This window comes from Echinops telfairi, unplaced genomic scaffold (assembly GCF_000313985.2).
Source record: "Echinops telfairi isolate 266 unplaced genomic scaffold, ASM31398v2 ScPeMD7_2573;HRSCAF=3158, whole genome shotgun sequence".
Taxonomy (NCBI): Eukaryota; Metazoa; Chordata; class Mammalia; order Afrosoricida; family Tenrecidae; genus Echinops; species Echinops telfairi.
Window position 1 is genome coordinate 15,989,457 of NW_022106471.1, and position 15,043 is coordinate 16,004,499.

At 46.1% G+C, this 15,043-nt stretch overlaps 1 protein-coding gene across 1 annotated transcript in view; it reads left to right on the forward strand.

Annotated features, from left to right (window-relative positions):
* Positions 1-15,043, forward strand: part of EFEMP1 (EGF containing fibulin extracellular matrix protein 1) — a 72,676-nt gene that overhangs the window by 39,794 nt on the left and 17,839 nt on the right. The window contains exon 6 of the mRNA XM_013006549.2: positions 14,362-14,484. Coding sequence (XP_012862003.1) covers positions 14,362-14,484 — 123 coding nt within the window. The remainder of the gene's footprint in view (positions 1-14,361; positions 14,485-15,043) is intronic.

Below are 15,043 nucleotides of genomic sequence, written 5' to 3' on the forward strand. Positions count from 1 at the left end.
AAGACAGACAAGGAAGAAAGTCCTGGCAATCTAAGTCCTCAAACCAGACAATGTGAACCCTGGCATCCCTACGGCCCCATCTCATTGTACAGGGAGTCTCCCTGAGTCTAGGCTAACCACTACCATCCTTCTGTCTATGCATATGCTATTAGGCCCATGTATCATGTTTCTATATGCTTTTAGATCTCAAAAAACTCAACTAATTTTGTTTTATATAGTCCATTTGTGTGGAGATTTATTTACCCACAGATTTCTCCCTCTCGTTCCCTTCATTGTGGTGGAATTTTGAGCCACAAAGAACCCAGTACACATCTAACGAGCCCCCTCCAAAGGCCCCTACCCCACACCCTCACCCTAACCTCTCTGCTCCATTTGGAGTTCAGAAACACAGAAAGGCCCTAAGGCACTCGGTGAAACGCTGTGCAGGGACATCCTAAAGAAGGCGCACTGAAATGGCTAGGGAAATCCAGCCAAGGAGGTAACACACTCTCAAGGAAAGAGGCACAAAGATTTACTTTATTTTAAAAAGCCTTGGGCAGTTAGTGAGTTAGGGAAGGTTTGCCAAGTTACACTCACCACACTTAGCAGTGTGCCTTAATTGAGTGGCCACAAAAGCTGCTTATTGCTGAGCTAACAACGTGTGTTATGTCATTGGTCTCACACAATTAGGTCACCAGCCCATGCTTGTTATAACTGGCGCAGCCATGGCCGGGGCTTATGCGACCCAAGTGATGACGGGGCTGAAAAAGTGAGCCAGGAATGTGTGTGCTCTGGGCTAGAGAGACGGGCTCACCTGTAGGGGACCAAGAATCAAATCAGTGTTTCCAGTCACAGCATGATAAGCCCATGTAGTCCGTCTCCACTCAGACCCTCGGTCTTCAAGGGCTTGACTTGGCAGAACGGGCTAACGTGGAGTCGTCAGTCAAAGACAAAATGCCAGTGCCAGGGCATCCCTTCACGGGGTAGGATCATAATTCCCCTGAAGGCCATTCTGTTTGAGGCAAGTTCCTAACCCGTATGGGATGGGCTTGAACCTCTACACTGGGATTTTCATTTCTGGTGCTAGCTAGTCCCTTCAAAGCACGGTTTTACCTCTGCGTTGATGATGTATTGCACTAGCAGCCCCAATACTGGAATCGTCTCTCCCCGGATAGTTCTATTCTTGGACAAGGAAGTTTGAGATAAAGACAGAGTTCAGCTGGTTCTGAGATGCCCCCGGAGAGGCCAGAGCTGCTGACAAACCACAACTATTTATCAGCAGGAGATGTTGCCTGAAGATGCCGAAAGCCAGGCTTTGACCTGGCTGACAGGCAAACAAGCTAAAGAGTGAGAGCAAAGGCCTCGGTTTGCTTATGTGTCCGCTTACTTTAGCCAATTGGTCCATTTGGTGTGTGTGCAGATGAGACACAGATTGACTCTCCCTCTGTGCCAGTTGGTTTTCCTCCCGACATTCATGAGCCCTAAGTCTAACCCCATCCAATCCTCTTACGAATGAGCACCATTACCCACAAGGGAGAGTAGGTGAGAAAAGGGTCCATTTGCAACACAAATCTATACTTGTCGCCTGAAAAGCCACTCCAAGCACATGCTGCCTTATTTTTCAATATGGGAACAACATATTACAAAGTTCTGATATAACACGGTGCAAAGCCAAGGACTTCTAGGCCACCTGATTGATCACTCTTTAAAACAAAGACATGACCTCTTGGCAAGGGTGATATTTGTTGCTTTTGGTGATGTTTTCGTTTATCATCTAAAGCATACTGAATTATTAACAATCTGTTTTTGCCAGAACTGATAAGCATCGAGAACTATTCATCTATGGCTGACCACCGAGGAAGACAGCCTTCTTTTGTTACTCAATATCACTATTTATTTTCTCCCCTAGAACTGCTTAGCTTGAGTGAATTCTAGCTGATAATTTCAGAAGGGTGAAAAGCTAACTAGAACTGGGCATCTGGCCCAGATAAATCTGATTCCAGTCCTATGAAGGAAGCAGCAAGGGAAATAGAAAGTCTTTGACAAAAAACTGTTGATAATTGGCTAAGGACGAGGGAGGGAAACAGGAAGCTTGGAAAGTTATGAATGTTATTCTAATGTACAAGAAAGAGGCAAGACAAAGGTGCCACAGATTAATAGCCTGTTCAATTTAAACTTAAAACAATGTAGAACCACAGTAGAGCCTCTACAATCTAAAACTTAGGGAGAAAGAAAATCTTTCTGGAGACCTCCATTACAGGGGGCCAAAGTGGCAGCCTGGGGTCTCAATCTCCATTCTGTGTGACCATGACCAGGCCGCCGCCTCACCTGTCTACTTCTCAGTTACATCTTCTTGCCTCACCTCTAAGTGCTGTCAGGATTAAATCGGAGGCCTTGTAAAGTTGACATGCGGAGTAATAAGAGATCTTGTCATATTGTTAAGCATTTGCACTATTTTCACACCCAGTAATTTCAGAGTATTACTGAAATTACTGAGTATTACTGAGTATTTCAGGCTTATACCTGAAACTCTCTACAATATTACCCATCTTCTTTATCAGATGAAATCAGTATCATGTGATCTGTCTTGATTGCTCAGCTGATCATGATCACGTGCCATTATTGAATGAGGTTCTAATGAGGATGACAGTCCTCCCTCAGCTCTTATTCCAATTGTTCCTGCCTTCCAGAGCCTTCGATTGAAAAGATGCATAACTATAAGGTCTCCATCCAATGAGGCCCCTTTGTTTAGAATTTTCAGAGAATAGCTAGAAAGAGAGCTTTGGTAGGAACGATTTACTGCTCGGTCATTGGAGAGGATTAGGCCAAACTGATCTGAGCAGATGGGTCTATACAGCTACATAAAAGAGGAAGAAGAAGAGGCCAAGACACAGGAAAAGCTCCCTGATAGTTGACATGAATCTTAACCTCTCTTTTTCCTACTTGACAACTTTCATGACATTAAATAAACATGGTTGGGGAAAAATAGATTTAGGGTTCTAAATCCACTCAGATCAAAAAATGTTGCCAGCTTGAATTACAAGTTCAAAACTCCCAGCCGCCCAGTGGGAGAAAGACAGGGCTCTACTCCAGTAAAGACTCAGAGTCTCGAACGTTCACTGGGACATTGCCCCTCCATCCTGTAGGGCTGATGCGCCTGGGCACTGGCTCGGTGGCAGTGAGCTGCTTTGGGGTTTAGCCACAAAGGTGAAAGGAAGGCACCTTCAAGGAAAACTGGCAGCACATCCCTAGGGTCTCGCACAGACGCAGGGGAAACGTGGTCATTTTATTCAAATGGCTTACAATCTGGAAACAAGAAGACGTCTTTCGAAGATTCCGGACGCTTGTTGGTCTGTACACTATTGTGAATGAAAGGACAGACAGTTTACAAACGGTGAAGCAGAGCGCACAGGACTTGGAGGGCAGCCCTGGATCATGTCGTCAGCGACCAAAGCAAAAGAATTTCAATCCCTTTCCACGAACTTCAGCCCATTCTCTTGCCTGGCTGAGAGGGGCCGATTGACTCCATCTATGAATCACAGGCTGCACAACTTTTAAAAGCTTAGTAGTGCTCTGCAGAATTCAAGGTGCAGATCACTTGTGCCCATAAAAACACTCTGAGATGACTCTGTGTTGTGGGAAGTTATCAAATTATGGAAAGAACATTGCAGAGATTAAAATGTTGCATAAGAGAGAGAAAGCAGCATGAATCAGGGGTTGGGGAAATATGAGTCAGACTCAAGGGAAAGAGCCAGAACCCAGAGAACAGCCCAACAGGGACTTTGCGGCCACCACGGAGATGCCAGCAGCTTCCCCCATTACCTTGGAGAGAAACAAGTCCAACAGGCAGTTCCAGGGGGGGGGGGCGCGGGGGGAAGAGGAGGAGGTAACGAAGCTAGCAGTGAGAGCTGAGCAAAGATGAGGCTAGACCGATTAAAGCAAGCGGTGATGCCAAAGCCAGCAAGAGAGGGACCTACGATCAAGTCCTTCACCAGGAGGGGAGTGTGGGCACATGTTTCAAAAGTGAGCCAACCCCCAGCTATTGCCATGAGCTATTCTTAATCTATTAGAATGATGCCGTCTGAGTTGATTTGTGTGTTGTGATATTTTAGGAAGCACATTTTATTTGTTCTGTTCCTCAGCCATGTTTACCCTGATCCCTGTCCACATAGTTCAGAGCGGCTTCCTGGGCTGTTGAATCCAAACTCTTGAATCCCACCCTCAAGGCCCTGAGTCTCGCTCAAGACTTGAGCAACCATTTTCTGAGCACCTTCAACCAGGCAGGGGAACGGGCTTCTCACACAGAACCAAGCTCCTCGTGAGACCCTGCTTGCCTCTTACCGTGAGCTGTAAGTGACAGGCCCCACTGCCTGCAAGCAGCTTCCTACATCTGCCAATTCTCCTACCTGACCTTCTTCAAAGCACAGCCCAGAACTCCCCTCCCCTGGCAAAGCTTCCCCCACTGCCCACCCCAGACATTGCTTTTTGTTGCTCAGAGCCTCTGCACTTTCGGGATCAAGCACTTGACAACGGTGTCTATTTGCTGACTGCCTGCTGCCTTTGCTGTGTTTCTTAGGTCTTGTGGCCGCATGTGTGCCATTACATTGACTTATGCGGATTTTATTCCAGGAAGTAAAAACACTCATTTCACTACCTTCCTTAAACTCTAGGCACCAGTCTGAGCAAGCCATCATCATTCATTCATCCATTTATCCAATGAGTATTCGTGGGAAACCAGTTCCTACTCATGGCGGCCTCCATATACAGGCACGTCGGTGTAGAACTCTACTCCAAGGAATTTTGAGAAGTAGGTAACCAGGCCTTTCTTTCAAGATGCCTCTGGACTGGAAGCTCTAACTTTTAGGCTAGCAGTTGAGCATTTTAACCATTCTCTTACTGAACGGTTCCTTGCACTGTCTTCTCTCTGCCATGGAGTCAAGGCGGACTCAAAGCCACCCCATCCAAGAGGGGACAACTGCCCCCATGAAGTTCCAAGCCTGTAACTGTTTAGAGGAGTTTGCCTCTCAAGGAACAGCTGGTGGTTTTGAACCACAGACTTTCAGATCACAGCCCAGTGCATAACCACTATGCCACCAGGACTCCATATACTCTCCTAGGCAGCGGGGATACTGAAAAGGCAATCCCCACCCTCTAGGAGCTTGGGTATTGACTAAGGGACTGTGTTAACTTACCACGTAAAAACTCTAGTGAGCTAACTACCTGTCAGAGGTGAATTGTAAGTCATTAAAACACAAAACAAAGACTGCTCCCCAAGGTACATCTTACTAGATTATCAGGAAAATCCTAACTGACCTGAGTACCTTCCTTTCTGATAATTAAATAACAAATTGGCTCAGAAAATAAAAATTTTAAAAATCACCCATGACTAGCGAGTCCTTTTAAAAATCATCTACAGGAGACCAAGACCAAACGGTCAAAAAGTAAGCAAAGACGTAAAAGGAAGGGAGCAGGGAAACTAGAGTGCTGGGAACGGAACAACTAGACTGGAGTAAAGGAGACTGAGGACACATCCTGGGAAAGGTCACCCATGTAACGCTGTTTTGAAATTGTCCAATTGGATCCTGATTTTCTGGGTGCACTTTCACCTTGAACACAATAAAATGTGTATTGTAAAAAGCACACAGAGGTGCCTATAATAGCAGTGTCTATACTTTGGTGGTGCAACCACTTAAACACCTAGGTCTTAACTGAAAGGTTGATGGTTCAAATCCACCCTCTGAAGAAGGCCTGGTGATCTACTTCCAAAGGATCCCAGGCAGGGAAAACGCTGCAGCAAATAGATCTGGACTGATACGTAAGACTACCTGGAATCACACTCGATCAGACGGTGACTGGTTTGGTTTGAGATTTGTTTTTACTGCTATGCGGTGTCATGAGGGGGTGGAGGTAGGCCTGTTGGCGGATCCCACAGACACTTCCGCGAGAGCCTGTCTCCTGGTGCATCTGCACAGCGGTGGGTATTTTACTTTAGCCTTATGACTTAGTTGTGTGTTTTGGTAATTTTCTTATCACTTTGGTTCAGATAAGTGATAATAGGACCTCAAAGCACAATTTTAAAAACACTGGTAAAATGGTGCTACTTAAATAAACCAAATATAGAGACATTTGCCATGAAAATAGTTCAACAGGTTCAGAGTATCAACTTCCTTCGACATCAGTTAACTTACTGAAAACAAGGGAGAGGGAAAATATTCCAGTAAAAGAAAGCACACAAGGGAAAGCGTAGGCAGGTCAATTGCTAGCAGATACAGCACAAGAGACATCATAAAGTTAATATTCAACTTTCAACTAATATTTTGAATGGAGATTTCAGAACACTACATTTCACTGAATTGCTCACAAAATAATTTAAATATAAGTTTATTTTATCAAAAGCCTTCTGATAAAGGTAGGGTTGGTTGGCCAACTCCAACCAAGCAACGTACAGCTCACAATAAAACCGAAATCCAAACCCATTGCCATCCAGTAGATTCTAACTCATAGCAACCCTAGTGTGTCTTCGTTCAGCCTTCTGCTCTCACCCTATGAACGCCATCCTTGGGTAAATGCTGCACTCCTGATCCAAAGTAGCCGTCTATTTGATGGCGTGCACATATCTGTGGTACTGTTTTTCTCCTTGTCGGTCTGTCTACTTGGGGGCCGAAATTGAGCCACAGGAGTGAGGTCCCTGCCAGGCTCACAGGGAGGTGAACAACCAAGACCTGTGATTTCCCCTGGTCTCAGTCTGACCAGCAAGGGCATCTCCTTCCTGATTTTGAGTTTTCTTCCACATCTTGCTTCTATTCTAACTAGGAACTTCTAAGGTTCTCAACCTGTGGGTCATGACCCCTTTGGGGGGGGTTGCCAAATACATCCTGCATATCAGATATTTACATATGATTCATAACAGTAGCAAAATTACAGTTATGAAGTAGCAACAAAAACAATTTTCTGATTGGAGGTGAACACAACATGAGGGACTGTATGAAAGGGTCGTGGTATTAGGAAGGTTGAGAACCACTGTTCTAAGGTGATCTCTTTCAGGGCAGGTGGGCTGGTAACCAGATAACCATGTAGTTCTTCTGGTTTTAAGGTCATGGTGTCCAATGTTCAAGTGGTTAATCATCCATTCAACTGGTCATTACGAGGTGTCTTCAACTGCCACCACTCTTCTTTCCTCCAAACCCAGAAAGACCACTAGTTGCACCTGGGATGGCTACTTACCACGTGTGTCAAACCGTGGTGGCTTGTGTGTGCTGTGAGGCAAGGAAAGGTCACTGGCATGTCAAACGTGCCAGCAAGGTCACCCAAAATGGAGCACTTTCAGCAGAGCTTCCTACTAAGAACAGACTACGATGAACGCATCGAAGGCCTACTTTAGAGGAATCCGTCACTGGAAACATGCCCTGGGGAGGGCACAAAACCAGTGCCAGCTTCTGAAGACCTAATGAACCCAAACAGGACATGGTCAGAGACCGTGCCAGAAGATTAAGCCCTCAGGCCAAAGGCACTCAAAATGTGACCGAGGAAGAGCTTCCTTCTCGAAGTCGAGGCCACCATAATGATGCAGATGGAGTAACCCCTGTGGGAATAAGGCCTTCAGGTCCTTCATCGACTGATAGCGGAAGCAACAACTGCAAAAATCTACTGATAATTGGAACTTGAAATGGACGCAGTACGAATCTAGGACCAATGGAAGTTGTTAAAAATGAAATGCAACACATGAAGATCAATATTCTAGGCTTGAGTGAGCGGAAACAGACTGGCCTTGATCATTTCGAATCAAAAACTCATACGGTTGGCTGTGCCAGGAACGTCAATCAAGAGGAATGGAATGGCATTCATTTCTAAAAGGGCATTTCCAGAGTTCTCTTGTAGTACAATGCTGCCTGTGATTGGATTACATCTATCTGAATTCAAGGAAACCCAATCAATACAACTATTATTCAAAGGTATGCACCAACCACTGAAGCTAGGGATGCAGAAATTCTTCGGTGTGGAATTGAGTAAACATGGAATCAAGATGGGTCGATATTATCGGTGCCCGGAATGCAAAAGTTAGAGACAAAGGAGGGACAGTAGTTGGAAAAACAGGGTCTTGGTGATAGAAATGAAGCTGGAGATCGCAAGATAGAATTCCGTAACAAGTCACAGCAACTTCTTCACCTCAATGACCTTTTTCAACAACACAAAGTCTGCCTATATACGTGGACTGCTCCGAGTGGAGTACACAGAACAAAATGACTGTGTCTGCGGGAAGAGACAGGATCCCTGGTGGCAGAGTGGTTTTGCATTGGGCTGTGACCCCAAAGATCAGCAGTTCCAAGCCACCAGCCATGCTCACAGAGAAAATGAGGCTTTCTGCTCCTGTATACAGTTACAGTCTAGGAAACTCACAGGGCAGTTCTGCCCTGCCCTGTAGGGTCACCCTGAGTCAGCAGTGACTCTGGAGTTCGGAGTGGTACCAGATAATGGAGAAGCTCAAGATCAGCAGCTAAAACCAGGTCAGGGTCTGACTGTGGAACAAACCATCAATTGCTCAAATGTAAGTTCGGGTTGAAGCTAAAGAAAGGTTTGTGTCTAGGTTGTATCTTCTCGGTATACTTAGTCTATCAGCATGCTGAGCAAGTCATCAGAGAAGCTAGGTTATTTAAATGAGGACTAGTTAACAACCTTGCTTTCTGAAAATGAAGAGGACTTGAAGCACTTGCTGATGAAGATCAAGAATTGTAGCCTTCAGTGTGGATCACAGCTCAGTGTAAAGAAGACCCAGATCCTCATACCTGAGCCAATGTCACATCACGCTAGAGGAAAAGGTGAAGTTGTCAAGGATTTTGTCTTGCTTGGATCCACAATCACTGCTCATGAAAGAAGCAGTCAAGAGACAAAGAAAAACATTACACTGGGTGAATCTGCTGCACAAGATCACTTTTAAAGTGTTTAAAAGCAAGTACATAGGTTACGCTGAGGGCTAAAGCACGCCTGACCAACGGCACGGCATTTCCATCGCCTCGCATGCCTGTGAAAGGTGGACAGTGCATAAGAGAGACGGAAGAAGACTCGATGTCTCTGAATGGCAGTGCTAGTGAAGGGTATTGAGCGGACCATGGCTGTCGAAAGAAGAACCACAGCCAGCACGCTCCTCAGAGGCAAGCATGGGGAGACTTCGTCTCCCACACTTTGGACATGTTGTCAGGAGAGACCTGTCCCTGGAGAAGGACAGCATGCACAGTAATGTGGAGGGGCAGCAAAAACAAGGAAGACGCTCGGCCAGACAGACTGACACTGTGGCTGTGATGACGGACCAGGGGGTGTTTCCTTCTGATGCACCTGGGGTCGCCCTATGTATGCACTGACCCCGTGGCCCTGACAACAAAGCAGTGGGCAAACAGTGTGGACTATGTGATCCAGTTGACCTTGGTGTCTCCCCAGTCTATGCTCCTGAGCTCCCAAGCCCGGTGACTCACGGTCCTAAGGTGCCTGGCAATGGTTTTCATAAATTCTTGGACATAAACGTTAGACCACAATGGATGAAGTTGGGTGCTGGTGCTGGTGAAAGATATTGAAAGTAGTATGCCCTGCCAAAAGAACAGACAGATCCGTCTTGGAAGAAGTCCAGCCAGAAAGTTCCTTAGAGCAAGGACAGCGGGACTGGGGATGGCAAGTCGCAATACTTTGGATCCGTTCTCAGGAGAGAGCAGTCTGTGGGAAAGGACATCACTCTTGGTAGAGTAGAGGGTCAGCCAGAGAGATGACAGCGGGCTCCACTGGAATGACCACGGTGAGGCTGGCGCCGGACTGGGCAGTGTCTTCTTCTGTTGTGCTTGGGATTGCCAGAACTGACTGCAGGACACCCAGCAAGAGCAGCTTCAGAAAGGAGCCCGGCTGGAATGCACTAAGTTGCACCTCACAATCGGTTCATAAGATATCTAAAACAGTGTATTTCCCGAGCGGTTTAGAAAGACTTTCTTGGTCATTTAGTTCAGGAACAATGTCAAAGCAGAAGGAGATGGAATGACAGGGTGGAGTCAGTTTGCTGGGAGGTCTCAGGAAGCACAGGTTAGACAACACACCAGCAAGAGCCCATGATCCTCGGCCAACCCAGAGGGGCAACTTACCACATCTGCCACCTGCACCGAGCTCTCACGCTCTATCTATCCGTCTGTCTGTCTGTCTGTCTGTCTGTCTATCTATCTCGGCTCATATTCCTGCCAAGCTGGCACAGGTGCTCGACATGAAACTGGAGGAATTCAACTGTTATTTCTGCATTAGAACCCCTGGTTGCAATGTTTTCGTCCAGGCAGATGAGAACATAGTACAAGACACAAAAGAGTGCGATGATGTCAGAGGGAGATGGCCGCACCTTCTCAGAGTACCTACGAAGGGCAGGGTTTGTCATCGCTGACTAGAAATGACAATGATACAGAGCACAGCAAGCATTTGTTTCAAAGGCCCAGGCTGTTCAACCAGGTGAAGAGAATTGTGGAAGCAGATGCTTTTATAAATGATGATCAGTCATCGGCCAGGCTTCCCTCAGGCAGGGCTCCTCCTCAGCTCTCTTTTATGTGGAAACAATCTCGTGTCTCCACGCAGCCCACCTCCACCACCCCCCAAAAAAAACTTTTAAAAAGCACTGCTATCAAGTTGATTCCGACTCACAGCCACCGTGATGGGAAGAGAACGGTCCCGGTGGGTTTCTGCGGCTGTGCGTCTCTGTGGGGACAGAAGAGGCCTCAACTTCTCCCCCAGCGAGCCCCACGGGTTCACACTGCTGACCCGCCTGGCCCACTCCCCGGCCCGAGTGCCCTCCTGTCTTTCCCACGCTCAGATAACGAAGCCAGTGTCAGACGAAAGCCCTCTGACCATCGGAGCTTCCTTCATGCTTTTACTGGCCAACGGATCTGCAGCGGCTCTGCGTGAAGAGACAGAAGAGTGAAAGGCAGGCCACACACGGGGTCACCCTCTAGCTCATTGAAAGCAGCAGCCAGTAACCTCCAACCGTGAGCGGAGCCCAGTCCACCCCCCAGGCGTACCAGCCATGGTGGAAATGTGCGCCTCGGAGTCGCGAAGGGCGTGGCCTTTCCAGAACAGATCGCCAGGCCTTCCTCCTGAGGCACCCCTGTGGACCTTTTGGTTGGTGGTCAATCAATCGCCCAACCTTTTGCACCCCGCAGGGGCTCCACTCTCTCTACAGCTTCCTAAAGGAAAGGCAGTGATTCAAATCCCCAGCGGCTTATTGTGAACCATTTTTCTTGATTCCTGGCCCTGCCCGTCCTCACACCTGCTATGTTTGAGCCCGCTGTTGCAGCTACTGTGTCAATCCATTCCTTTGAGGGTCTTCCTCTAGTTCACTGGCCATAGACTTTACCAAGCACGGTGCCCTTTTCCGAGGAATGGTCTCTCCTGATAACAGCCAAAGTACATGAGTCTAAGTTCGCCATCCTCCCTTCTAAGGAGCGTTCTCAAGGTACTTCCTTTAAGACAGATTTGGCTGTCCTTTTGGCTGCCCGTGGTCCATTGTCTACATGCAGCACCATCATTCAAAGGCCTCACATTTTCTTCGTTCATTCTTGTTCCTTGTCCAGCTTTCACACGCCTATGAAACAAGTGAAAATGCTATGGCTTGAGCTTGGAGCACCCTAGTCCTCCAAGTGGCGCCTTGGCCCATCAACACTTTGCCTAGTACAATACATTGTTCACGATCTTGATTGCCCCTTTCATGGATGTTGATTGTAGATCCAGTGGTGTTAGCGCAGGTTGACTAGAGAAACAAATTCATTGACACTCATAGATGTGCAAGAGAGAACTTTATATCAAGAAGTAATTATGCATCAATAAAAAACATCCCAGCCCAGTCCAGATCAAGTCCATAAGTTCAATATTAGTCCATAAGTCCAATATTAGCCTGTGAATTCTGCTTCAGACTCATGCTGCACATGCAATGATGCTGAATGCAGAAAGATCACAGGCCAGTGAGTGGGAAGCCCTGTGGATCCAATGGCAGTGCACGGATCTGCAGGGCTCTGGCTGCCATCAGTGTGGCTCTGTGTGTCTTGTCAAGAGGAATGTGAAACAGTGAGGGAGTGTGCCCTGCCTTCAGAGAGAAAGAGAGGCGTCAGGGCTGAGACCTGATTGACAGGCTCGACTCCACCCCTTCATTCTTATTTATCAAGTTGACATGAAACTGTGTAATTACCACACCAACTAAAATGAAACCCTTGGTAACTTCCATTGATCATGATTTCATTTATTGATTCATCTGTGAGACTTTGTTTCCTTTCCACACTGGTAACCACGACATTACTTTCTGAACATATGAAATAATTTGTAATTCCATTTGTTTTAAGTAACGTCAAATCGAATTCCATAATGACTGCATATACCTACAGGTCCACCAGCAGTGGATGAGAGTTCCTTTCTCACCACACTCCCTCCAACACTTGTTGCTTTCTGATGTTTTTAATTGGGCTATCTTTGAGGGTGTTAGGGGGAGCAAAGCAATGAAGTCCCCAAGGAATCCTGAAAATAGATTTCAGACTGGGGGGGGCGGGGCTGGCACCTCATATGACACAATCATAAAACATACCTAAGGGTCAGCAGACAGACCTGGAACTATTTATAGGCCCTTTTTCTTCTTCTTCTTCTTTTATGTCTATTTATGATAGGCAAGATAAATAATCCCAAGGAGAAAACAATGGGACCGATTGTTCCAGGGGGGCAAGGGAGAGGAGGGCGTGGGGGAAAGGGAGTGGGGGAGCCAACAAACCCAGGGACAAGGGAACAACAGTAGATCTAAAATCAATGGCAAGGAGGGTGTAGAACACCTGGTGGGGTTTGATCAAGTGAATGTAGCCAAGAGAAACTATTGAGAGCCAAAAGAAGTTCGAACATGATGGTGGGACAGGAGGAAAGTAAAAGCAAATAGAGGCAAGAATTGGGAGGCAAAAAACATTTATAGAGGCATAAATATAGGCATTTATATATGCAAATATATTAATATATAACAATAGGTCTATGTACATATATTTATGTGTTACGTATCAAGGTAGCAGATGCACATTGGGCCTCTACTCAAGTACTCCCTCAATGCAAGAACACTTTCTTCTAATGGCCTGGCATCCTGTGATGCTCACTTTCCTGACACAATTGTGTTGAAGAAAGCTGATGGTGCTGGCTATTAGAAGATATAGCATCTGGGGTCTTAAAGGCCTGAAATTAAACAAGCAACCATCTAGCAGAAAACAACAAAACCTACATGGAAGAAGCACACCAGCCTGTGTGATCACAAGCTGTTGAAGGGATCAGGTATCAGGTATCAGAAGACCTCAAACAAACAACCATATCAATGCAAATGAAGGGCGTCAGAGTGGGGACCCAAAGCCCATCTGTAGACAATTGGGCATCCCTTCACAGAAGGGTCACCAGAAAGAGACAAGCCAGCCAGGGTGCAGTATAGCACCTACAAAACACACAATATTCCTCTAGTTCTCAAATGCTTCCTCCCCACACTATCAAGACCCCAGGTCTGCGTTCTAAATCTGGCTAGACGGGGCATGTACACTGGAACAGATAAGCGCTCTTGACAAACGGAATCCAGGACAGACAAACTCCTCAGGAACAATAATGGGAGTAGCAATACCATGAGGGTAGGGGGGAAAAGGGGAGAAAAGGGGAACTGATCACAATGATCAACGTATAACACACACACACACACACACACACACCCTGGCCCCAGGGGGAAGAACAACAGAAACCTGAGTGAAGGGACACAGCAGACAGTGTGAGACACTAAAATAATAATAAATTATGAAGGGTTCTGGAGGGTGTGGGAGGGAGGGAATAAAGAGGAGCTGATACCAAGGGCTCAAAAAGAAAGAAAATATTTTGAAAATGATGATGGCAACATATGTACAAATGTGCTTGATGCAATTAATGTTTTGATTGTATTAAGTTCTAAAGAGCACCCAATAAAATGACTTATAAAAAATAAATTAAAAATGTAAATTTTTTGTAATTTAGAACATTTTCCATATGACCATATCTAATGCTTTAAGGATAAAATGAAAACTTAAGTTTTAAACACATTAAAAAGAGTTGTGCAATCATCATCACAATCAATTTTAGAACAGTTTCTTCTTTCTTGACCTCATGAACTTCCCATCGCCTCCCCAAACCTCCCCTGCCATAACCCTAAGAAAACATTAATCCAATTACTATCTCTATAGATTTCCCTATGCTGGATTTCATAGAGAGAAATACACACACACACACCCAAAAAACCTTCATATCTTTAAGAAAAGCTTGATGTCAAAAGTGGAGGAAATGTCAACGGAGTCAGAACCAACTAAAACCCTTTCTGTCCTCTGTGTGTGTTTGTGACAGATATAGATGAGTGCACGGCGGGCACGCACAACTGCAGAGCCGACCAAGTCTGCATCAATTTAAGAGGCTCCTTCGCCTGCCAGTGCCTCCCGGGGTATCAGAAGCGAGGAGAGCAATGTGTTGGTAAGTACCCCGGATTGAAAGTCAAAATCCTGTGCTGAGCATCCTCATTGCTTGAGTCTCAGGCATTCATAGCCAAGGACTCAGATTTATTTAGAGCGTTACAGCTAAAAGCCATATTCATTCACCGACTCCCATACGTCTTCCGCACTAACCTGTTAGCTAGACTAATGGAAGCAGAAATTTGGTGCATGGTCCAAACCCTAAATGGGGTTGAGAAAATGGTCTTAAATCGACTGTTTGGGAACTCCAGCCCTAAAACACAGATGGCCTGGTGTCCAGCATAACATGGTGTATTGCTCCCTCGTGTCCAGCATAGCATGGTATATCTCTCCCTGGTGTCTAGCATAGCATGGTGTATAGCTCCCTGGTGTGTAGCATAGCACGGTGTATAGCTCCCTGGTGTGTAGTATAGCATAGTGTATAGCTCCCTGGTGTCTAGCATAGCATGGTATATAGGTCCCTGCTGTGTAGGATAGCATGGTGTATAGCTCCCTGGTGTGTAGGATAGCATAGTGTATAGCTCCCTGGTGTGTAGGATAGCATGGTGTATAGGTCCCTG